General features: G+C 41.1%; 1 protein-coding gene across 1 annotated transcript in view; it reads right to left on the bottom strand.

Moving 5' to 3' along the window:
* klf7b (Kruppel like factor 7b) overlaps positions 1-25,326 on the bottom strand; it is a 57,569-nt gene that overhangs the window by 9,315 nt on the left and 22,928 nt on the right. The window contains exon 2 of the mRNA XM_061088920.1: positions 8,840-9,491. Coding sequence (XP_060944903.1) covers positions 8,840-9,491 — 652 coding nt within the window. The remainder of the gene's footprint in view (positions 1-8,839; positions 9,492-25,326) is intronic.

Below are 25,326 nucleotides of genomic sequence, written 5' to 3'. Positions count from 1 at the left end.
CTTTTGCTTCAGATCAATCTGATGACATCAAACCCGCTCTATCCAGATGACGGCTACAAGCAGAAATGTGTTTGTTTGAAGATAACATTCTTTTCAATCGAAGTCAAAGTAATGTTCTGTCAGAGTTGTGGCCTCTTCAGACTTGTTCCCTCCACAATGCACCTTGAAAGTAACTGAAATTGTACAAATATCCCCTACTTCACTGTTACAAATTAATCTAACAGGAATGTGACCTCGTTGCAAAAGTTGAGCCTGGTTTCTTCCTCTTTTCTGAATAAACACAGCAGGGATCTCATTTAGATGGAAATTTCTTTTTTGACAGGATACTACAATGATAACCAAACAGTTTTTTGTTTTTATATTGTGCTCATATTCAGGTTCATAAGTTGTATAAGTGTTAATACTCAAAAAGGTTTACATGCTACTATGGTCAGAAAATACTGTCCATTGCTGCAGCTCCTCCTTTCAGCCACTGTCTGAAACACCTGGTTTTAGCTCCGGTCTCCTAAGAACCCTTAAGAAGTAGCGTTTGAACTGCTGATGAGGCGTTTCAGGAGTATTTTCTGTGGAGGAGAGGAGCTCCCTTTGCAGAACTTTTACATGCACCAAAAAACGATATCATCATAGAAGAAAGAAAACCTAGTGATATATCCTCTAAGTAATTTCATTTTTTAAATATTCAAAATATTTAAAGAGGAAAAAGTAGCCAGACCTGATTCCGACCTCTAGCATGTGCCACTGGGTTGTGTGTGTGTGTGAACTGGGGGGTGGCAACTATAATTGGGATCTTAATGACTCTTAATGGGGACTAATACTGCAGCTTACAGTCATTTAACCAGATGTCCCAGCAGCCCCTTCACTCCTATCACAGCACACCCCAGTCTTTGTAGGAGGAGACACATGCACACACAAGCATGCGGTCACACACACACAAAGATCAAAGTTAAACTAATGTGAAAACAAAGTATTTCCCAACATGGAGGAAACATATCAGGATGTAACAGAAAAAGCATGTGTTCACAGGTTTGTCAGTTATTAGGGAACATTTGAATTTGCACAATGAAAAGACACAATGAAAATGATTTTCTCTGCCAAGGTCCTCACAATCTCCTGCTGCATTCTTCATATGCTACAGGCAAACTCTGGAAATCATCCGTAGAATTGTCTAGTCTTTGTGGACTTTTTCTTGTCTAAAAAAATTCATGTTTATCAAGAAACATTACAACAACAAATCTGAAAAATCTGTCCATCTCTTGGGAAATTTATTATTTTTCAACAGTTAGCGCTGTTGAAATGACTGACATGATTTAACAGTTTTATCCCTTGATTTTAATTGAAAAGTGAAATTAAGATAAACTGAAAAAAGCAGAGTTGAACAACTAATGAGGTGAAATAATTTCTGCTGCATTTTTAAGTAGGTCTTTTCAGACAGTTTGATGCACTAGTTGAAGGGTGAAACTTCATTTTTAGAAAATTTCCTGATAAATGTACAACTTGTCATATCAACAGATGCAGCATCCTACTTTCTCTTTCATTATTATTCTCTCTGCTCACCCATAAATCCCCAGTCACACCACAGTGAAACATTTCTCCATCACACACCAACAGGACGACTGAACATGGGTTTCTGAACTTTAATTTAATCATTATGCCCGGAAGAAGCCGACCAGCAGAACATGGAAAACACCTTCACAGGTGCAGCTCTGAGAGCAAGGTGATGCAACGACAAGTAAAAGATGATGTGCTACAGGAACATCCAGCTGTGAATTATGCCCTCTTCCCCTGTATTTCCCCCCTGGTTCCTGCGTCTCTTTGAACGGAGTCATCTTTCATCAGCAGACACAGAATGTCTGCTGGGTGACTAGCTCGTTCTGAGACTAAATGAATTCCACATCACGGGCTCTGCTCTCCAGGATTTGCATATTCAAATCCTCCAGTCAAATCCAGTGCAGTTGGTTGCTGGTTTCCACAACAGGGATTTGGGTTTTGTTTTTGTCTCTGTGTATTATTTGGAAAGAGACCTTCTTCTTCCAGCCCGTCTACAGTTCCTGATCTGTGTGTGGATGAGACTGTATTGGACAGACGACAGAGGATTCCAGGGTTTAGGAAAGTGAAGCCAAACCTCTTCCTGTTATTCATTAGAGTTATTTAGTTTTTTACGTTCCACTTTTCACAGGTACTATTTGAATGTGTTAAGATATTTGATGGTCAGTTGGTGCGGAAAACTACATGTTTAAACATTTAGAATAAATAAAATGATATTTACATGCATTTTTTCATTTGCATGTGTTTTGAATCTCAATGAAAATTTGCACTAGTGAGCTCACACACTCGTCGTCGGCTCCCCATCTCTGCTTGAGGCTGTATTAGCTGGTATCAGCATATCACGTGAAAAACTCACACACAATTGAGTTCTATTGCAGATAACATAAGTGTCAGGTTTTGAGAAAAAAGCATAACGGGCTGTTATAAAAGCTGAGAAGCTTGACTGTCAATTAGACGCATCACCTGCAGTAATGAAGGCTTCGTATGGGCCGAGCAATAAATTAAAAGTGTGAGTCAGTTCAGAAAGACCCTGTTAATAAAGTACTGCTCCTTCAAATCAAACAGAACCAACTCAGGAGGTTCACACTCCAGGTGAACCTGCCTCCCTTTGGAAGAAAAGCACAGACTTGGAGGAAACCTTGAGGGAAACTTTATAACAAACTGTAGAGCGTTTATCTACCAGCATGTGTCAGATTACCCAGGATGAAATAGAGGAACTTGCTGGTGGTAAGTGTTTGGGAAGCTCCACAGTAAACAACATACTGTCAGGGTGCCAGTAACCAGGGGAAGGATGGATAGACGTTCAACAGATTATAACTTAAGAAGCTAATATCAATGAATGAGAGTTCAATCATCAATTGATAATAATGGCATGCTGATGTACTTCATTAAGCCTTAACGATTAAAATTCAGGATTTATCTCTATTCATGTCATTTCACACTCCCTTTTATTATTTGGTTCAAATTAATTAATTTTTCCAGGGCGTTTTGTTTTTATCCCCATCTGTTTGTTTGTTTGTTTGTTTGTTTGTCAGCAGGATGACGCAAAAACTACAGAACAGAATTCCATCAAACTTGATGGAAGGATGGGACATGAGTGAAAAAAAACGCATTCAGTTTAGCTGGGATGTGGACAAAGGGTCACATCCAGGAAAAAAATTTGTTCTTTCTTTAACACTGATAGATAGGAGCCTTGGCACAGTTGTGCACTCGTGCCTTTCTAATACACATGTTTACGGCTCGTTGAAATTATAACGGGAAGTTTCCATATCTTTGTAAAGGCCCACAATCCTCTGGCACAGCTGTGTGTGAAATGTGCGATTCTGCAACAGATTATTTGTACTTTTTGTAAAGAGCCAGAAATTATTCATGTTGGAGGTTCAGGGTTAGTATCTTCATGTGTGTGAATCCTCCTATACACGGCACAGAGTCCTCCGCCTGAATACTGGACCAACATTTTCTACATACAATAGCAAACCACTTGGCAGCTTATCCTGCGGGCCTGTTGGAGAAATAGTACACTCTCAACCTGTGTGTGTGTGCGTGTGTGTGTGTGAGTGTGTGTGTGTGATATGGGGTATGAGTGGGGGCCGCAGGTGCCAGACAGGCGGCCGTTTCACACCCGTCTTCTGTAATTGGCCAGAGCACCCCATCTTCCTTCAATAGGACCCCCCCTAAGCACACACACATAGTGTTGGTGGAATGAAGCAAGGCCAGCTCGGGCCTGACGCCACGGCAACCATGACGCCAGCCAATTATAGCACGGCAAGGCAAGGATGCGTGATAAAGTCACCTAGCAACTGAGAGAAGGAGGGGGAGGTGGGGGTGGGTGAGAGAGAGAGAGAGAGAGAGAGAGAGAGAGAGAGAGAGAGATTAACAGGCATGGACAATCCACCATCCACCAACCAATTATGGAAGAGTGTGATGCAGTTGCTTGGCAACCCAAACTGAATGAGCAAGAGGAGAGAGAGAGAGACAGAGAGAGCAGGTTGGAGGTTGGATTCAGTGTATGTAGAGTATAGAGGTATATATGTGTGTGTGAATGTGTGTGTGTGTGTGTGTGTGTGTGTGTGTGCATGTAGGTCTGGGGTTGCAATGGGGTTTTTCCATAAGAAGCTTTGGATGGTGGTGGAACCTACAGTATACTGAGCATGGGGTCAGGTCAGAAGTTGAGGTCATAGAAAGTCAAGACTGAAGCTGAAGCGACCCCTGAACTACACTTCTCATAATTGTACTTCACGTTATCGCTGAAAAACCATGTGTAGGAACAGTACAGCTTACATCCTAGAATGTGCATGAGGGAGAGAGGGATTCTGTCTTGTTAGATCCACAACAGTCTTTCTATCGGTTCCTCTCATGGTCTGTATAAAAAGATGAACAACATATCTCCACTTCCTCTGACTGTCTAGAAATGTAGCCAAAAAATCCCATTTAAGAACGATGCCATCTTGCTTCACTGAAGTCATTTGGAGCCATCGGGGGATGGAGCCGCTGTCTATCGTGACGTTTCACCCCCTTTATATAGCATCAAATAACTAATAAAAAACAAACTTAACAGAAACATGAATACTTAAACATGCTGTATATCAGTTTGATAAAAAATATCCGGAGGGACAAGAAACCATCTTTGAGAAAAATCTATTTGATGTCTACTTTTTAGTGTCCAATCGGCTGACATGAAGGAGATGGTGTCTACCGAGATCGAGACACTTTGGTGTCACGTTGGGGGAGCTGCCTTTTTTATGGACAGTCTATGATTTTTAACTATATTCCACTTATTAACAGGTAAAGAAGCATAGCAATGTGCTCAACAAGGCAAGGAAGAAGAAGATAGATAGGCTCACTTTTAGCTAGCCAACGTCCCATTCACTAACATGGAGGAGGTGAGGTTTATAACCTTTACTGCAGCCAATCACTCAGAGACAGTCAAGATGCTTTGATGCTTTCACTTTTACGAGTGCACCTATACCAAAACTGAAATTAATCACAGTGGAGTAGTGTTGGTCCTTGGATAGAACAACTTCAATTGTTGACTGCATGCACAACACTGCCACACATTTCCCTTAATTTGTTCTAGAGATGTTACGCTTCCATTTAACCCTGTACATGTCTCTGTTTAATTTAATTCCTATGAACTACAATCTGACATATACACATCCAAATTATTTACAGGTTTGTTGGCAGCTTTGCCCGCACACTGAGATCATGCACCGCCCAAAGATTTCATTAAGTGCAACTAATACTTTTAAAAAGACAATTTTATCCTCCATCCAAAACCGCTTATCATCTCTGCTACTCTGAGCCAAATAACTGGTTAAGTATATTCTGTTGGACTGCGTTTTGAATAACGAGGAGGAAACAGCTATCTACTGTTTTTACAGATCCAATCGGATCCAAGAGATTGGAACACAGAACAGCCAGAGAGCCAGAAAACCCTGGCTCACACTCACAGCAGCTCTGCCTCGGGACTGTCTTTACTGAATTAATCTATGCATCTATTAACGTTACAACTCATCCCTAATTGAACATTTTCAAAAAAGGAGAATAAACCTTGCAGCTCGGAGGAAATTGTTTGGGTATGAAGAGAGGAATACAATCGCAGATGTAACAGTGAGCTGCAGCACATATTCAGCTTACTCCTCACAGACTGCTCTTTAATGGTGGTTCTAATTGCCTCCGGTGTGCACGGTGTGACAGTGTAAGTGTATTGATGCTGTGCAGGCATTCTACAGCTGCTCCTCCCGGTGTCTACGCTACGTTAATCCCTCCCTACATGTATGTTCAATGATTTATGGTCATAATAACTCAAAAAGAGGATTAAGCTAATTAAACCACAGTACTGCGCTTGTAATGAACACATCGGGAGGGAATACACCGCCCCCACGTATATACACCCAACCACCCACACACACCCACACTATGCAGTGTCTTCAGGGTGCATATACTTCTTTTTCGAATGATTCGACTTTTAAAAGCTCACTGTTGGTTAGCATGACTCAACTGTGAAGATTGAAAGATACTGCAGCAGGCAGTCATGCTACCAGCAAGCTAGCTCCTTCATTCTGGATTAGCTATAATAAAGCTACATCTGTATGCCCCCCCGGCCACGGTAGGTGCTGCCCTAGAATGTAATGCTACACTTAAAGTCATGCAATGGTCACCGGGATCATATAATCCTGTAACACGCTGGATTAATGATGCCAAGGTTGCCAGTATTAATACAGGGGAGGTCTGCAGGGTATGTAGTGTAATCCCGGTGAACACAGAGGAAACTGACGACAGTGGAAGATGACAACTTGAGGCCATGAACCCCTCCAGATGCTCTAAATATTGCTGTGGTTAGAGCTAAAGTTGAATAATGCTTGCTTCAGGAGGTACAAGTGTGCACAGGCCTCATGCTGCAGATTAGTGATGGATTCAGCCTCAGGTACTTTATGGCTCAAATGTGTCTAATGCAGAAACTCAACTTGGAAAAATCCATCCAGCCATGCATTAGCCATTCTGCTTATCCTTAAGGGTCGGTGGGGGGAGCTACTTCTAGCTGACATAGTAGTGAAAAACAGATAAATGGATTTGTAAGAGTTTAGAAATCTGTGTTACACTGGCTCCGGTCACTTTAAAGTTGTGCTGTATCTCTAAGAGACAACCGTGAAATAGAACTATGAATACAAATGTTCATTTACATTTTTCGAGTGTAAAATTAAATTAAAAGACTCTTTAGGTCATGTTTAGAGAGACAACAGACCCATCAATAACTTAAATCAGGGTCATCAAGCAATATACCTGAAGCCGACTGGGTGTGTCGACACATAGATTTCTTTGTAGAAATTACACCATATTTCTACAGTCCACCTGCTGATGTTACAACAAATGATAAGGTGAGAAATAATTGAAAAAATCTTAGTATCGTACTACCTAAAACAATATTGTCCCTATAATGCATCTTAAAGTCTTGTTTTTCCTCTGGACTCATTTCCCCTACGGTCGGTTTAAGGCAAACAATACAACAAAGACATTTTTCAGCTGGGTCCTCAGACTTTCCTGTGGTAAAAGTTGGTTAAAATGTTTGGGGATTTTGTTTCTGTGTTTTTTGAGCCATAAGTCATTCAGAATAATATCCATCCATTCTTCTCTGTGGCGCTATGGTTACGGGGGGCTTGAGCCAAGCCAAGCTGACATCGGGCAAGAGGCGGGGTACACCCTGGGCAGGTCGCCAGTGTATAGCAGGGCAGACATACAGAGACAAACCCCAGTCTGCATTGCTTTAGACTGCAGGAACTGAAACTAGACAGAACTGACACGGACATGGGGGGAGCATGCAATCTCCACATATGGTAGAAGGACCCTGGCTGAAATGGGATTCAAACCAAGAACCCCCTTGCAGTGCACCCTTCAAATAATACGCCAGATTATTCTTTGTCATGACTGCTGTAAGGTATCAGGCTGGGTTCAGGTTACTTAATGTTATTAAAGCTCGAGCTAATCATATATTCATTAAAATCTACCTTAGTCTAACACATCTTCGCACAACGTCTTCATCAACACAAAGGCCGTCTCCACTTGCTCACACTGCAGAGAGCTCACAGCTACATTAGTCTGGTGTGTGTTCAGTCTGAGGGTCAGTGATGGGGCAGCTGTGGTTAGCAGCTGAAACAGCATGTCCGACCCAGCTGGACACGGCTGGATTCACAAGGTCATCTACTACCAGTCAAGTAATCATCAGGCCATTATTGAGGCAGGGCCTTTTGGTACAGAGCTGATGAGGAAATGAATACAAGAAAAGGAGCCTTTCTCTTTTAAAAGTTCTCAAACAGCAAAGAAAATCAGATATATTATGCAGATTGCTACAGGAGAATCTATGTGTGCTGGATCCTAATCAAAGCTCCAGGTTTTAGTATATTATTCTGCATGTTGTTTAACGATAGTGCTGATAGTTGTATTGAAACACTGACTCCCAATATGTCTCCTAAACTCCAGCATAATGGGGGAACACAGACTATGCAGTAAAAACGCGGAGTATAAGCTTTATTGAAAGTACGTTAACAGTGCAGGAATTGCAGCCACTTCTATATTTAGTCACCTATTTTTAGTCAAAGTTGTTGAAAATGTAGAAAAGTTGTATTCATTTTAAGTCATTGGTTTCGCTATGTGATGCCAAATCCGACCCACAGACATCTGATCCATTTTATAGTCCCTGCTGCAACCTGTCAGACCTTTCTTGATCAGGACATTAAACATGATCATCAGAAGTAAACCATATGATCAGTTAAAAGTCCAGTGATTCACTTAGGCAACCTATACCATATCCTTATGCTGTGCAGCAGTGTTCTAAAACTGATGGAACTGGGGTCCATTTCCACACAATCAAGTCGTGAGCGCAGAAGACAAATGAGAAGGGCGCTCAGAAAACGCATACCTAATCCAAGGCTAATGACTTATCTCGCAAAATAAGGAAATGAAAGAAAAACTGAGAATTCACTCTTTTATCTAGATTTGCTTCCAAATTTAATTGGTTTTTCCTTGGGTCATGCCCTGTCCTTCCACAAAACTTTTGGGAAATTGGTTTTTGAGCATCCATGCATGGGTCATAAACAGGATAATTGTTTTGATTAGTGAATCAATAATCTCAATAACATAATTACAGCGGAGAGTCAGCACCATTACTTCACAATCACTGCTACATTTCATATAAAAAAGAGCAGGAGAGCAGAGATGTCATGGTTTATAAAGTTAGTATCTCGATATAAAGAACTTGTTCTGAGGGAAACAGTCGAGAATCTGTTGAAGGTCTTACCTGTGTGGGTCCTCTGATGTGCCTTTAGATGGGAGCTCTTGGTGTAAACCTTCCTGCAGCCATTAAACTGGCACCGGTGGACTCTCTTCTTGTTCTCTGGTACGTCTCCTCCCAGACTTCCTCCTCCTCCCTGCTCGCTGTCACTGACTGTCCCTCCCCTGCTTGGCGGGGACGGTAATGCCCGTGCTGCCACCAGCTTTGCAGCCCCTAATCCCACCTTCTTTGCCACAAATTTGAGTGTTAAGGTACCGTCTGCCGTCGCAGTCAGTGTTTGTGTGGGTTTGACGAGGTGGCGGCCGAGTTCTGGTGACGACGGCGGCGTTAGGGATGTGACGGCAGCACTAAGCTGTGCGGCGCTGACTCCTCCGAGGATTTGCTCCTTGGTCGTGAGGGTTTCGGTCCCTGCTTCTGCTTGGGTCTTGCTTGGGTTTGGCACATAGAGGATCTTGGCTGGGACCTTGGGGAGAGTTACAAGTAGTGGAGGCGGGCTGGGCTGCTCAGGCAGGTTGGGGAGGAGGGGGTCCATCAGGTCCTCATCGCTCTCACTGCCCTGCATGAACGCCGGTGTTAAGAGACAATCCAGCTCCTCGTCGAAGAGCTCCGAAAGTCGCTTCGGCTCCGTCTGTAGGTATCGCTCCAACTCGAGACATGTCTGAAAGACAAGGATACAAACAAATGCAGAGTCAGACACAAGTATACTCTACATCTGTCAACTAAGCATTTCTTACAACTCGCATACTAGAGTGAGGATAACTGACCCGACACTGACAGATCCCAACAAGTGGAACTGGGTTTGTACAAAAAGGTTGAAATCACAATTAGGCTTGGGTCGGGTTTGCTCAAACACTGAAGATGTGCTTGTTTATCAGCTTATGAGCCACCAGCCTCTCCTACACTGCCTCCTTTGACCACCAGACTAATAACATCCAGTCACATTCAAACAGGTGTACAGCTCTTTATAATCGAATAGATCTCCTTCTTAATCTGCTGAAAAGATGTGGGAAAGACCTTTGCCGTGACTGAGAAATGCCAATGTTGACGGGGTTGGGACATTCCCTGTGATCTCCAATCATGCATAAGTCACACACCTTGTACACACAACCACCCTGAGAGACTATGCTGTATTCTGAAAACCTTCTGCGACCTCCACCTTTGGTTCTCAGTGAGATTCGTCATTATTTTGGCGCTTGTCAGGAATATGCGGGTTACACATTTTAACAGACCACATGAGTTGAATCTTCCCTCTTATAATCAAAGATTTGCCTCAGACTTTTGAGAGAGCCTGTCTGCTGGTCTTCTTTAGATTCAGACACACACTCTAGGCTATTTCTCTGCAGCTGTTCACCATGTCACCTGGCACGCGGCGGTCCTGAGAGAGGAGGGATTTAGTTGGTGACTGATTGCTGCTGCCCGCCTGAGCTCTCTGGAGCCCTGAACTGTGGAAGCCTTTCCTGTTTCCCTCTGCTCACCCAAACCAACCAGCCGTGGAAGTTATATCACAAGATAGAGGCAAGGAAGGAAGGAGAGAGAGATCATGAGGGAAAGTCAAACAAAGGAGAAGGAAGGGAGATAAGGTGTGAGAAATAAGCAAGTGCTTCCATAACTGTTGGTTCAACCTTTATCCACTGATAATAGAGACATCTGCGGTTTTTTTTTTTTTTAAATCGCTACACACGTCCAGCTTCTGGCAGCAGTACAGCCCCAGTGCAGTTGTCCAGCGCCTTGCTCAAAAGTACCTGCCACTTTATTTCAAAGGGATTCGAGGACCAACCTTCCCATCACAAACCCATTTTCTAATCTCAAACTCTTCTCCCTAGTATCTTCTGGCCCTCTGTAATTTCTTGAGCTAAGGACTGCAACCTTTGAGGTCTACTTGGGATTTTTACCCTGATCCTTCTTTGGCGTCTACAACCTGCAACACTGGCTTTCATAGAAATCCCCTCTCTCCATCCTACAGGTACAATAACACATGTTCAGCCTCTATAGAAGATAAGATACAGGACGCTACGTTTTTGTGCACTTTTTTTAACCAGATGCTTCATGTTCGACGTCACAAATGCACAGGGAAATGATCTGGAATCAATAGTCTTCAAGTCAAGCAAGATACTGAAATAGTCATGTTTTTTTTTTTCCTGTTTGTTTCTCTCAGAAGGCAGCAGGTGAGTCCACAGCTGGAATGTCCACTCAGCTCTTTCTCTAAGCTACCTGGCTCAGGCACCGTCCTCCATCGTGTCATTTCTTTGGCTCCTCACCCTGATCCCTCGCTCCTGTCCTCCTCTGTCATTGGAGCAAATTACAACCACTATACAAGAGGTTTTTTTCTCTTAGCTGCAGCTCATTGACTCGGTCCATTCAGACACGCCAGCACTGCAGCTTTACTTCGCTCAGCCTCAGTGACGAGACAAGACGAATCCAACACATTTAGTCTGAATATCTGTTGAGGGGCGATAAGCTGAACTTCCCTCTCCTCTTTCTTCTCCCTTTAAAAGAAATGCCCTTTTCCTAAGGATGCTTATTTGCATATGAATTTAAATCAAATAGATTTCTTCGGGGGGTTACAATGCCTCATAAGGAAACTTGAAAACGATAAGCAAGTATGTAAAGTAACAAAGATGACGCCCAGTAGCAAAGTCTTTTGTAAAGCTGATTCTACAGCCGAGGGGAAAAGCTTCTGGTTAGACTTAGTCCAGACTGTTGCCGCGATTTGTTAGCGTTTGTGTTCCTTTCTTAATTGCTGTGTGTACTACTGTATAATATCTAGTTGGGTATGCTGAAGGGGGCTATTATAGCTCTTTTTAAAATTAGATCAGTCACTGCTAATGCATCTGGAAACCAATGCTGGAGATTATCTGGGACTTCAACAGCCAAACGCTTTGTTTTAGGTCAGTGGAGCTGCAGGGTTTTGAAAGGAGGAGTTACATTGTTAAGTGATTAGTTATAACAATGGCCAGGTCCATCTTCTGTGAATTATCTAAAATATATTGAAATTAAATGGTGTCTTAATGATTTGAATTTTAAGTATAGAGATAAAAATGTGACCTCTTTGGATTGTTTGAATTACTTTTAGATCTTTAAACCAATCCCGAATCGGTCTCAGCTGTCAATCATGACATTTCACCCGATTTTAATAGAATGAAATATCTAATTAAATTAAACATAAAAAATGTATTTACTTGGAATTCAACTTTTTAGTTTGCTCCATTTCTCATCCACTAACAAAGTATTTAGCAAATAGCAATAATACTTTGGCTTGATGCTCGTAAATGTCTTTGTTTGCTTGTGGTAGATGGAAATGACAAACTGACATAGAGCATATCCGACAACACACAATTCAAAAGAGCCTAGAGGAAAATCTGCCCTCACCTCGTCTGTTATTTGTATCGTTGCTTAGTCACAAGTGTATTTTTATCTCAACTCATGGGAATATTGACAAATCTATACTAATACAACCGAGGCTGGAAAAAAGAAAAAGGAAATAATTTATTATGTTATGGAGTCCTGGAAGGAAGAAGAAGGAAAATAGTTTGAACAGGAATAAAAATGAGCTTGTCTGGTTCCTAATTGTCGCTGGAGATGATGCTTTTATTCTGAAGATTGGGGCTGTTGCTGCTCACAGGACACGGAAAATATGTCTAAAACTATAAGGAATGTTTTCCAAGAAAACCGCAAATAAGATATTTTCCTCCATTCTATCCTTTCCAGTGCTTTGTGGAATTATATCACCACTGCTCTCTGTTACAGTAAATACAAGCTCTGGTAGTTATTTCTTAAGGCGTACTGTACCATTGTTTGCACTTGGACTAGAAATCAAAAATAGAAAGGTCTGTGTCTCCTGGCGGGGGCTGGACTGATGCTGAGGATTGTGGGCGGGGAGGACAGAGGGTAGAGGGAGCCCAGGGCTGTGGAAAAGGAGCGAGCGGCAATCAAACCCACGGCCGGCAGTGAACGCACCGTCTCTGACATCACACGACCTTCTCCTTCGTCTGTTTCTCCTGCCGACCATGAATATCAGGTAACAATGACATGTAGAGCCTGCAGCGTGTGTGTGTGTGTGTGTGTGTGTGTGTGTGTGTCAGTGGCTGCTGGCGAACATCTCAGACTGATAGCATGTGTAGGGCTCACCTCCTGTCCCCCTGCTCAGTCCCACACCATATGGAGAAAGGTCACATAGGATAACACACACACACACACACACACACACACACACAGTGGAGTGACCAGGAACACTTCATTTTTCTCATGGAAGCTGTTTTGTGACTGTTGTAGCAACTCAACACTTGGACGGACACGAAAACATGAAATCGTTCCAATTGAATCATCGAATCATCACTAGATAACACTGAGCTGAAGAAAATCTGCTTCACTGACAAATAGTTCAAATGCACAAGACTGTAAACAAAACAATTGCAATAAGAAATATCCAATTAGAAAGCTTCAAACTCTGTTGCTGTGACAAGAGATGTTCCAATTTCCCTTTCTCATTCAGACTCAGATACCTGGACTTTACCCATTGGTCAACAATGACTAAAAGCGAAAATCACCACTCATATATCATATTTTAACAGCTGTATGCTACTATCCCTGTATAGAAGTGACGGTTATTATCACTTTTATGTGACCCTGGTTCAGTTTAAACCCTTTGAAAAACAAATACACAAATCAATAAGTACATCTAGGAATACACAACAATGACTTCTTTAAATAGCTACGAAGTGAAGTTTTGCAATCTATGCAAGAAATCAATAATAGATAGAGCCTCCTACACTGCACGAATATTTTCATGACTGATTTATATAATAGTGTCCAAGGTCAAGGGCAAAAGCAAATACAGGGTTACTGCTGTAATAAACATATGTCACTTTATAGAAAAGCTCCAAATGTCTAAAGCAATTCTCCACTTTGTTTACTAGTAAAATCAATAGTATTTCTGTGCGACTAGTTTGTGGACATATGTGAAGTGAGCTAAAAAAGAAAAAACAATGTAAAAACTCCATCTTTTCCTCCTTTATCCATCGCTCCCTCCATAATTGTTATTTTCCCCCTTTATGTTTTGAGTGTTTGATTTAATGTCTCCTCTAAAATAGCCACCCATGACGTGCAGGTCCTGTGTGTGTCCGTGTGTGTGTTCTCAGCTCGCTGAGGTCCATTAATAATGAATGCAGAGAGCAGAGGGCTCTGGATGGAAGCGCTAAGAGCTTTCGACAGACAAAGGATCATTGAGGACAAAGCTACGCAAACAGATTGAAGTGGATTCAGCAGGAGATGCTCCGTCTGTGTTTACACACACACAGTAATGGGACTATTCCCAGCACAGGAAAACGGTGAAATTAAGCCATTAACGTGATTCTGTAAAGTGACCCTTCCTATAATGATGTGCTTCACATGTGGTTTCTGCCTTATAAACAAGTGACTGAGCAACATCTGGCACATGCACGACTTTCCTGTCATGAGATTTCAGATTCTACAAATTCAAGAAGTGATTTGGAGCTGTAGGAAATAACCTGACCAGTTGTCTGAACGGGGTATCCAGGTTTAGTCAAGGAGAAGCAGCCCCTTAACTCTGAATGGTTTCATTTTCATCACAGTTTAAATCAAAAACTGATTTTTGGAAGTTGGAAATCAGGAGCAATGTCAAAATCTCATCCAGGCTCAAAAAAGACCACAGTGAACATCTGTTACACACACAGGTGTAGCCTACTGAAGTGAAATCACAACTTAAAAATGATGATAAACAAAATATCCATCCCTTAGCCACTTTACAACCCAAGGGGCACAGGGGGGCTGCATCATGGATGCCACTGTACCACAGGGCCAACATGGACCTGTTCAGCCCTGGAATTAACATCCATCTTGAGTGGTCCGATCACAAGTGAACAGCGTTAAAATGTTCTGTCTCCCATCTGATATTACAATGTTACCTGAATGTGTCCCCAGTGACCACTCTGATCTAACGTTCCTGCACTATATGCAAATAATCCTAAATGTTATTTCTGTCCGTGAAGACCACATGATGCTGCTTTTACACAATCTGAGTTTACAGACATGTACGACGTTGCTATGTGGGCGTTTGACTGCTGCCTCTAAACAAAACATATCACGGCAAAGATATTATCTGAGCTTCATGACAATCAAAACACAGAAGCCTCATTAAAACTCTTTACTCCCACACAAAGGTCTAAATATAGAGAAGATTCAGACAAAAGTGACTTCCAACAATATTAACTCACCTGCTACAGTGTCAATCACTTAAAATACTTCTTTGCTCATGAATTTTTTTTAGCTTCTTTCATTCTCTGAAGATTAAGACATCGGTATAACAACAGACGGATGAAGCAGCGGCAGCTCAGGGAGTGAGAAACGAGGTGAACATGTGAGCGCCAGGTACAGTGAGAAGAAAACGACGGCTGTTTCATCAAAGATTTCCTCATGAAATCAGTTAATAATCCCAGTATTGATACAGTAAGTCTACAAAGGTCAGTCTGAAATAATCGAAACTGGTGGAAAAATGAATCTCCATTCAGCAAAACCCTCTGGATCTTGTTTTATCTCTCATGCTCATCAATTTTAAATATAGAATTCATGTTGACATCAACAGTCACAGCATCACAATCACTGACAGCATGAAATTCCAGTCTTAAACAAATCCCCAGTTATATGAACTAGTTCTTGCTTCAGACATGTCCAATGCCTCATAAACAGCATGCATGCCCACATGCAGTGTGGGTAAGGTACAGAGCCCGAGGCGAAGCTTATACTGATTATGAGGGAATAAAGATTTCAGATACCTATATCAGTTGATATATAGTGTATATAGGCCTTTGGAAAACATGGCAATGATTCCTAAGCAGGGGTGTTTCAAGAGAATTCGGGGCCCCAGGCAAGACTCCAAATAAACCACATGATTCAAAACAGAAAACTCATGACGGAGCCTTGTTACAGGGGTTCAGACAGTGTTGATACACAGGCAATCATAGGATTTAAGGGAGTGTCTCAAAAAGCTGTGGATTGGCCAATCTTGAGGGCTCTCTCTCAGCTCAGGGGTCCAGGCGGGTTGCCTGCTTTTTAGACCCTGTTATCAAACCCTTATGACAAAGAAATGTAATTTCGGCTTGATATTTTACAGTTAAACCATTTATTAAAACTAAATAAAACACAAATTAAACCAAATATATAGAACTTTAATCAAGAAAATATCGACAAACATAGATGCAATAATACTAAAACGTCTGTTAAAGATTCATATCTGTAGATATTATTGGCCAACAGATATAAATTTGCCAGGCCTGAGTATTTAAGAGATGATTTTAGTGTTTGCTTATGCTTTCTCTTCCTCTCAAACGCCATGTGGCTTCAAATGTTCTTGAAACATCTTTAAAACACATAATCTCAATCCTCAAAAACACATATGACACAAACAGAAATGGTCTGAAGGTCATGAATAGTGTAGGTTCCCATTTCATCTTGAGGACAGCATTAAACCACTACTCCACTGTGAGGATATAATGAATAAGTTTCTCCTCTCACCGCTGCAGAAAACCACCTCATGTGCATCTCTTCTCCTCCAGTTGAATCTCTGAAGTTTGTTCCTGTCTCTCTTTATCTCTGTGTTTATTTTCACTCCACATAATACATCTTTTTGCTTCAAATTATGTTTTTCTCTTTGCTTTCTCGTACAAATAGGCCCTAATTAAAGTGCTTTGGCGTCCATAAACTGCTCTTTGAAGCTCCACCTCTTGATGGACCTCGCTCTCTCGGTGCAACGAGCTCTGATGGCTAATTAACCACTCAAAAGAAAAGGCAAAAAGAGGCTCTCTATTCAGCTAATTCGCTGATTCGGCTGTGTACATGTGCGTGTGAGTGTGTTTGTAAGTGTGAGAATAGCATAATGACTTTTAACTGATGTGTGTGAATATATAATGCCTCATGCTCGAGTGTGTACAATATCAAACGGGTGCCACTGGCGGCGATGCTGCTTCTTTTATGTGTGAGCGAGCGTCGGCGCTGCAGAGTGAGTGTGCGCTTTGTTAGAGACTGAAGTGCGGTTTGTGCGAAGCTGCGTGTGAAGATGCTGGAGACGTTTGAGTCACTGCAGCAGAGTCGACTGGATCTGGAGTCGCATGCACTCACAACGGCTCATCCTGCGATCGGATCAAAAAGGCTCAAAACTGGATGCACGTGGTGTCAAACTCACCAAATCATTTAAAGTCACATTACAATGATAGGTTCTTTATACTAAAAACATTAAAAGTCATGAGAAATGTGTCTTCATGTAATGTTCTGAAATTCACATGATAATGATGATGACTAGAGAGTGTTCGGAGAGTGCACACCTACACCAAGGCTGAACAATCCTACATGTGTTAGTGTAGCTCTAGAAATAAAGACAAAAAGATGTGTTCTGAAAACTTAAATTATTTAATGGTCATAAAACATTGTCCTAAAAGGTTTAAAATCAAGATTAGTGCATTATTCCCTGAAGATACTTCAACAACAGTAACATGTTTAGCTGTTTCTATTGGCAATTATTTAGGGTTCACTTTAGATTTGTTTACTTTCTCAGTTTGAAGAACAGCCAGCACTGACATTACATTACATTATTATTCTTCCTCCAAAATGACCTGTGTTTGGTTTGTGCAGCGAAGTAACATCTTTACATAAAAACTGCACCATCTCATATCTGGGATGTTCAGCTGCCTTCTCTGGTTGAAGAGGTGAGACTCAGTAACACCAGCGTCTGAGCAGCTGTGTTGTTAAATCCAAGGAAACTCGGTGATGTGGAGTAAAAGGGAACTGGTGGACTGAGCTCATCAGAACCAAACAGACCAACTGAAGCTCAGTGTCTTAACCGTTCGGCTTCGATGCATCTTTTTCTGATCTGAAGTCAGATTGTTCAGCGATTCAGATTCACGTGCAGAAACAATCCCTTCAGCTTCACTGTTTTTGAAGGGAAACATGTAAATGATAAATCCTGGATTAGTTTATATGGAATCTGAGCATCTTGTTATTCGCTGACTTCAGATTGAACTTGTGAGGTTGCACTTTTGACACAGGAAGTGGAGCAACACAACACACATGCGAGTCAGAGCTGCATTCATCCATTATCCATACCGCTCATACTTTGAGGGTCACAGGGGGGTTGACTGGTGCCCGGCTGATGCTGGGTGAGAAGTGTCATCAGTCCATCTCAGGGCCAACACACAAGCAACCATTTACCCTCACATTCACACCTACAATTTAGATTCTCCAATCCTTACCCCAATGTGCATGTTTTTGGCCTGGTTGAGGAAGCCAAAGAACCCAGAGAAAACCCCAACAGAAACAAGGAGACAACTCCTCACTGAAGACATCGGCCCAACTGGGATTTGAACCAAAAAGCTTTTTGCTGTACCGCCCACAGTCAGATCTTTTCTTTGATAATAAAAACTGTCTATGTCTTGTTCTGGTTTTGGAAATGGATGCAATATTTGTTGTTTTGTTTTTGCTGCCTATCTTCATTCACTATGTTGATCATTTGTCACGTGTGGTTATTGTTTATTATTCTGGTTTTATGGATCTGATTATCTGAAAAATGTTAATCTAGATATAATTATATCCTAGAATAGATTTCTGTGAAGATCCTCTCAAAGATTGTATCTGCTCACAATACATTTCCTCTAATAAAGACAAAAAACAAAGCTTAAAACAACATGAAATGCAAAACCAGCACTGAATAATAATCCAGTTGAATATTGCCAAGTTTGCCTCCTAACACACACACACACACACACACACACACACACAAACATGCACGCAGAGACACACACACACACGTAGAGCCACAAAACAGCAACAAGCCGTCAGTCCTGAATGAGTGTCACAGCTGTGACAAAGGAGCTGACACAACACAACGCTGCTACAGTGACAGAGCTGACACTGTGTTGGTGTGAACACCTGTGTGCACTGTCAGTTCGCTCTGGTATCCTCTCGTCCTGCCTTTAATTGAAAAAGCAGCACGACAAAAGAAAATCCTGACGAGGTCTGATTTGAAAAACAGGAGGAGGTTCTAATAAACGTGGTTTACGAGAGACGAGACCCGACGGAGGAACAGGGTCAGACTGAGTCATCTGAGAGAAGCTGAGTCTGGAAACAAGGGAACAAGGCCCAGGCTGCAAAATCAAATTCTGATCTTTACAAATAAAACTTTGATTTACATTAAACTGATTAATAAATCTCTCTGAGGCTCTTACTGCATTTAATTGGATCTTGAAGATGATTTATTCCTGAAGTAAAGCTGGATTTATGTGGTAGCTATCATTAAGATGCTAACTAAACTAGTGACTTGTTAATAATAACTAAAAGCTTTTCTTTTTAATGAAGACTAGCGAGAGACAGAGACAATGTTAACTGTCCAGAGCCAATTAGACCAGCAGAGAACTCAGGAGAGCTAGAGACAAAGAAAAGATGAAAGGATTGAGAGAGAGAGAGAGAGAGAGAGAGAGAGAGAGAGAGATAGGGGGGGAGAGAGAGAGAGAGAGAGAGAGAGAGAGAAAGAAGAAAGCAGAATCCTGAGCTTTTATTACTCACACGCACACACACACACACACACACACACACACAGAGCATCACCTCCGACCTCCAGTCTCAGCCAATGAAATTTTAATCAAGACTCTCTGATGGGGGAGAGCACTCAGACTCTCCTGCTGTGTAACTGCTCTCTCTCTCTCTCTCTCTCTCTCTCTCTCTCTCTCTCTCTCTCTCTCTCTCTCTCTCTCTCTCTTCCATCTTGTCTGTATTCTCTCCTTTTCCATGCCTTTGAGCAGACATACACACACCACCTCCTCCTCCTCCCTCCCTCCCTCTCACCTCTATCATCATCTTCTCCTCCTCCTCTTTTTTCTCCTCATCGCACACGTCTCACTTCCTCCTCATTCATAAAGCAAAGGTCACCTGCTCCTGTCTCCTTTTCTTCTTGCTTCCTGTTCTTTCTCTAATTTAATTTTCTACAGTTTGTTTGACTTTCTCCTTTTCCTCTCCTCCTCCTCCTTCTCTTCATCTCCTCGCATCTCATCCTCCTGTTTCTTACTGAAACACCTGAAGTGTCTCATTATTTCAGCTGGAAATTTTTTAATGCCAGACAGAAAAAGATTTACAGTCATTTCCGTTCAGTCGCAGGTTTCAACCGCATTGAGAACAGTCATCACAATCAAATGCAAATGAAATGAATAAGATGAAAGAAGAAGAATTTAAGTAATGGAATCTAACTTGATGCTCTCCAGATAACAGAAAGGCTGCAATTTAAACTCCATTATATATGGGGGAAAAAATAAATATATATATTCACACACATATATATATACACATACAATATATATACTAAGTTTATGAAAAATGCAGGGATTCCTTGCATTAAATTATATAATAAGAATGTTTTTAATATACTGACACATATCTTGCTTGTTTTCACCATCACACGAAATCCATGTCTGTATTCCCAGCCTTGGCCAAATGTATTCGTGAGCACGAGTGAGAAGCTGAAACAAACGTCCTCAACAAAACCACCAGATGTTGACACATTTGTATAAACGTGAATTTGTCTCTTCTGTCAGACAGTTGATTTAAAACTTTCCAGAAACCAGTCAGGAAGTATGTGCCAGCGGTTTTCTACTCATTTGCTGTTTCTCTCTTTCTCCTGCTCTGACAAAACTGTCTCAACAGAGACATTAGTCACAACGCAGTAACTCATCCCCTCTCTCTCTCTCTCTCTCTCGAACACTCACACACACACACTCTCCATTTTAACTGTCCACGGTTATTAAATAAAGCGACATAAAATTAATTAACAGCTTAATTACTTACACACACATACTTACACACACACACACAGCTCTAAAAGGACAAGGCAGGTACGGCCTTTTAATTTGAAGAATAATTTAATACTGCTTAACCAGGCTTATGGCCATTCTCTCTCTCTCTTTGTCCCTGCACACAGTGAGTCGGCGTCTGTGTGTGTGTGTGTGTGTGTGTCCTAGCTATTTCATTAATTGGCTGAGATGGAGGGTTTGAAATCTGTGGCAGAATCATCTGTTCCCCTGTCTGTTGTGCTTTCTGTTAATGAAGCTACTCTCTCGGTGTGTGTGTGTGTGTCTGTATGACTCTCTCTCTCTCTGTCTCTCTCTCTTTCTCTCTCTATCTCTGTCTCTCTCTCTCTCTTTGTGTATTTATCTCTCTCTCTCTCTCTCATTCTCTCTGCCTGTCTGCAGGTCATTTGTCATATCGGACGGCCTGTCCTCCACCATGAGGCATTTGTCTAGGCCAGAAAAATGATGGGCTTGTTGTCCACACATCACATCCGCCACAGACACACACACACACACACACACACGACCAGACAATGTCTAACCTTTCAGTCAAGCTCTACATAAATGGGTCTTCCAATGAACGTTTAAGAGCCTCCTTAGTGACTCTTGCTAATTGATTTTATTTTATTTTTTTAATTTTGGGATTATTGTTGTGGACTACTTGCAATTTATGTGTTGCAATTACTTAAAAAAATGCTGCAAAACATTGTTGGTATACAGCTGACTCTTAATGACAAAAGGATATATTGCCGAGCTGTTATTTTAGTGGAAGTTCTTGAAATGTTTATTATGTTAACTTAACTATTTGAATATTCTTTTAAATAGAAAAGGAAAATATTGATTTTTTTCATCTGTTTTCACTGGCCAAATATATTCTGCTGAGGTTACCTCTGCTACTGTACAGACACTGTTACAGTAATTAAACAATTTAACCTATTCTTGTGTTTAAATTATTTTAATGTAATACAATTAAAGCCCCACACTATCTACGTTCTTCTTTATGGTTTAATTCTGCAACAAAGGCTCAATTTCCCCAAAGGGACCATTAAAGCTCTGTCTTATCTAATTTGACAATAAAACATAAAAAATAAATCTGTCTGCGTTCTCATGTCATTACAGTTTTTATCAGCCAAGGTATATGTGAGTCCTGAGTGGTTTTTACTTTGAGTGCTCCCATTCACACCAGACTGTGAGAGCCCCACAATAAAAATGAATGTTAGACACTTGACTTGAGCAAAGCGATTGACTGCGAAACTTAAGAGAGTAAATGTGAGAGGTAAAGAGATACTTCCTGTCGAGAGGTTTGATAAAAGCTGCTACAGTTCTCCTGACAAAGGGCAAAGAATGACGGGAACAGAAAACATGATGACGTTGAAATGGGATGAAACTGCATATCGTGAAACTTGTTATTCACAATTTCACAAACACCTAGGTAAATAATATAAGCAGCACTTGCGCCACCTGTAGGCGTGTTACTTCAATTCAAAAATAGACTTTGTTCAAAATAATAAAAGTCCTCTTCTTATACTGAATAAACACCTTCACTCACTGTTGTGAATTGAAAGTTCATCACAGCTGATATGCAATAACTATAACAGAAAACTACTAACCTACACAACACAATCTCACATTTCAAACGAAACAATAAATACTTGATTCAAAATGAAACACAGTGAATCATAAGAGAATTATGATTCTTAGTGTTTCATATGCGTCTTGGAAGATGTCTCTATATAAGTGTAAATACTGAATATTTTCATAATTTATGTAACAGTAACAAAGTAAACAGTCAAATGTGCTTCACCAAGAGACTTGTTTGTCGGCTTTAAAAGAAAACGTTTAATAAATAATATGCAACAGCAAATTTTGTTTAGTGAAAGATGACAATTTCTAATGTTAAATCAAATGACTGCAAGATAACATGTAGCATCTCCGTCCAGCCTCATCAGACCAACAACACAGGAAACATTGTTGCTGCTAACACACGGCTACCTCTTAGCACAGCAGCTACAAGCAACCGTTTGTGTAACGGAGTCTGATTAGTTCCCGATTCCACTTGCTACAATTCATATAACATGACATAAGGTTATCAGTGAGGAGTTGTTGGCTCAAGGGCGCCCTCTCTCAGAAGTAGGTACACATTGCTGGCTTTTCTAAAGTATAGCCACTGTGTGCAAATATTGTGTATTAATGTCACTATGTCCACTGTATGCGACTCATGGAAATATTAATGAGAAGTGTAACGAGTGGGTTGTTGTACTTTAAAAGGGTTCAAAAGTGTAAAGTGTCAAATAGAAACTCGCTGCATTCCTAGACCCCGCTAGCTAGCGGCCATGTGAACATAATGTGCTGTTCTTCTGTAGCATGCTAAGTGTGATCTGTCGTAGCGAGTCAATCGTATGACCACTACATGTTCTGTTCCTGCTCAGATAATAAATGGCTGCATAAAAAGAAAATCCTCCCTGTCTTCATTCTTCACTGTCACAGGCCTACTGGATTCTAACATTCACACAATACAAGGCAGATTCAAGGGGTTGTTTAACCAGCTGGTTACAGTGAAGTGCAACTGAGCGCAGTTACATACGCTACCTAATTAGCAGGAAATAATACGAATTGCTAATGTTACAAAGTGACTGGTAGAAGTGAAAGCTCTAATGGTTATAATCAATCGTGATTGATGAGTCATTGTGAAAACGTTGTTCAGTGTTAGCTGGATTTGCCACATGTTGGCTATGTTAGCTGTTTGTTACATCAGCCAAAGAACAACAGAACCTCACCATCAAACTTTTATCACTAGAGACAAAAGATTTTGAAAATATTATACTGCCATCAGACTGAACAAAGGTTTGAATACTTTACGAGCAACATCCATTTAGCCCCATCATTGGTTGCAGAGTCACTTATTAAAAATGATGCAAAACTTAAAAACGAACAATAGCTTTGACCCAAATGTGCACGGTTCATTAGGGCAACAAAACTGCTCTAATTTAAACAATTTCATTCAACTCCTTTTTCTGTGAATGTGCCCCGAGAAGCAGAGGAGAGAACCTGCACTATCCGTTTCAGGTTTTGCGAAACTAAAAATATCCTCCACTCACTTTGTGTGCTGCGACAATTCTCTGAGGAGGTCCAGAGTGATGCAACAGAGAGAGTGGAGTGTGTGGAGTGCTTCTCTGTGTGAGAAGCTGCATATAAGAGAGTATGTTTCTGAAAGACAGGGATCTGCACGAGTAATGTCACGTTGTGTTCTACGTTGAGATCCAATAAAGATTTTATAAATGTTAGCTTGGTGGTTGATGGTTTGTAGGAGCTGAACTGACAATACAACCTTCTTTGGACTGATGTTTGCATCGGGCAGTGTGCCTGGCTCTGTTCATCATGCTTAATACGATATGAAATTGTAACTACAGATCTTTTTAGTTGTATCTGTCATGGCTCAATGTGGATCAATGGAGTGATGAGGCCAACTAAATAAGAACAAAAAACAATAAATATGTCCATATCTCAGCAAATATCTCAATCTTAAATGTCAAAAGACATCACAGTTCATTCAAAAGCTACACACTATAAAGTGTTCTGAGCGGCATCTGGTGATCTAATCAGTCAATAAACATGGTTTATTCACATGCAGTCTGAATCCTCCTTCAAGAAGACCAGGAGTCAATTTGTTAACAAAAGCAAGATATTTGACCAAAATTTATCAATTTCAATTGTGATTGTTGAAGAGGTAAAAGTATTATTACTACTTTTGCCGTACCACTTTTCACTGCAGGTGATAAATGATCCAATTTTGAGGGAGTAGTGAGAAAATAAGCACAGCAAGCAGGTCCGAAAGGTCGTCAGTACATCTAATAAATCAAGAAGGAAAGTATATATAGAATAGTTTCTTGCAAGTTCATTTAGCAAAGTAGTTCACCATGTAGTTGGGCATTACATATAGTACAAATGCACAAGATGGCAGCATTCATATCCAGGATAGTTTGGCTAGATTTCTAGATTCTGGGAGGAGTTGGAGATGGGTCAATGGTTTGCACCAGGATTTGTTGTTGACCTGACTGAGACCATCTCCTCTATAGGGTCTTGTTGTCTTCTCAAACCCTCAAGTTCAACTCATGTCAACAGGAATGCCCGGATATTTCCTTCTAGGTCAATAATTAACTCCTTGGTTTCGCCTGTATTGACATTCAAGTGGCTGGCTTCGTCTCTGTAGGTCTGATCTTTGTCATTTCATAAGACCCCCGAGGGCAGAGTCATCTGAAAAATGTTTTGAAGAAGAAAGGACATTTGGCCACACCTGCACTCAGCTGTGTAAAAGGTAATAAAGAAGGCGATAAGATTGTTCCATTGGGAGCTTCTGCTTTCATAAAAGTAATGTCAAACTTTATTATTCAGTCTGACACACCGAGGTCTGGAGGATTCCCAGGTGACTATTTGAATTGTTATTAGTCGCTGTCCAGTCAGTCAGTCCCTTATATCCACCTCTGATATGACAGATATGATGACGTTTGATTGACAGCTTCTTTATTGTGCAGTCTTCAGTCTGACTGCGTGTCGATCACAACGACACAAAGTAGTGTAGGTCAAGACAATATCGACAAAAACGGGCGTAACCCTGTCTAAAGATAATAAGCTCATATCACACACAAACAC

This window comes from Limanda limanda, chromosome 16, assembly GCF_963576545.1.
Source record: "Limanda limanda chromosome 16, fLimLim1.1, whole genome shotgun sequence".
NCBI classification, from domain to species: domain Eukaryota; kingdom Metazoa; phylum Chordata; class Actinopteri; order Pleuronectiformes; family Pleuronectidae; genus Limanda; species Limanda limanda.
This window is presented reverse-complemented; position numbering and strand designations above follow the sequence as displayed.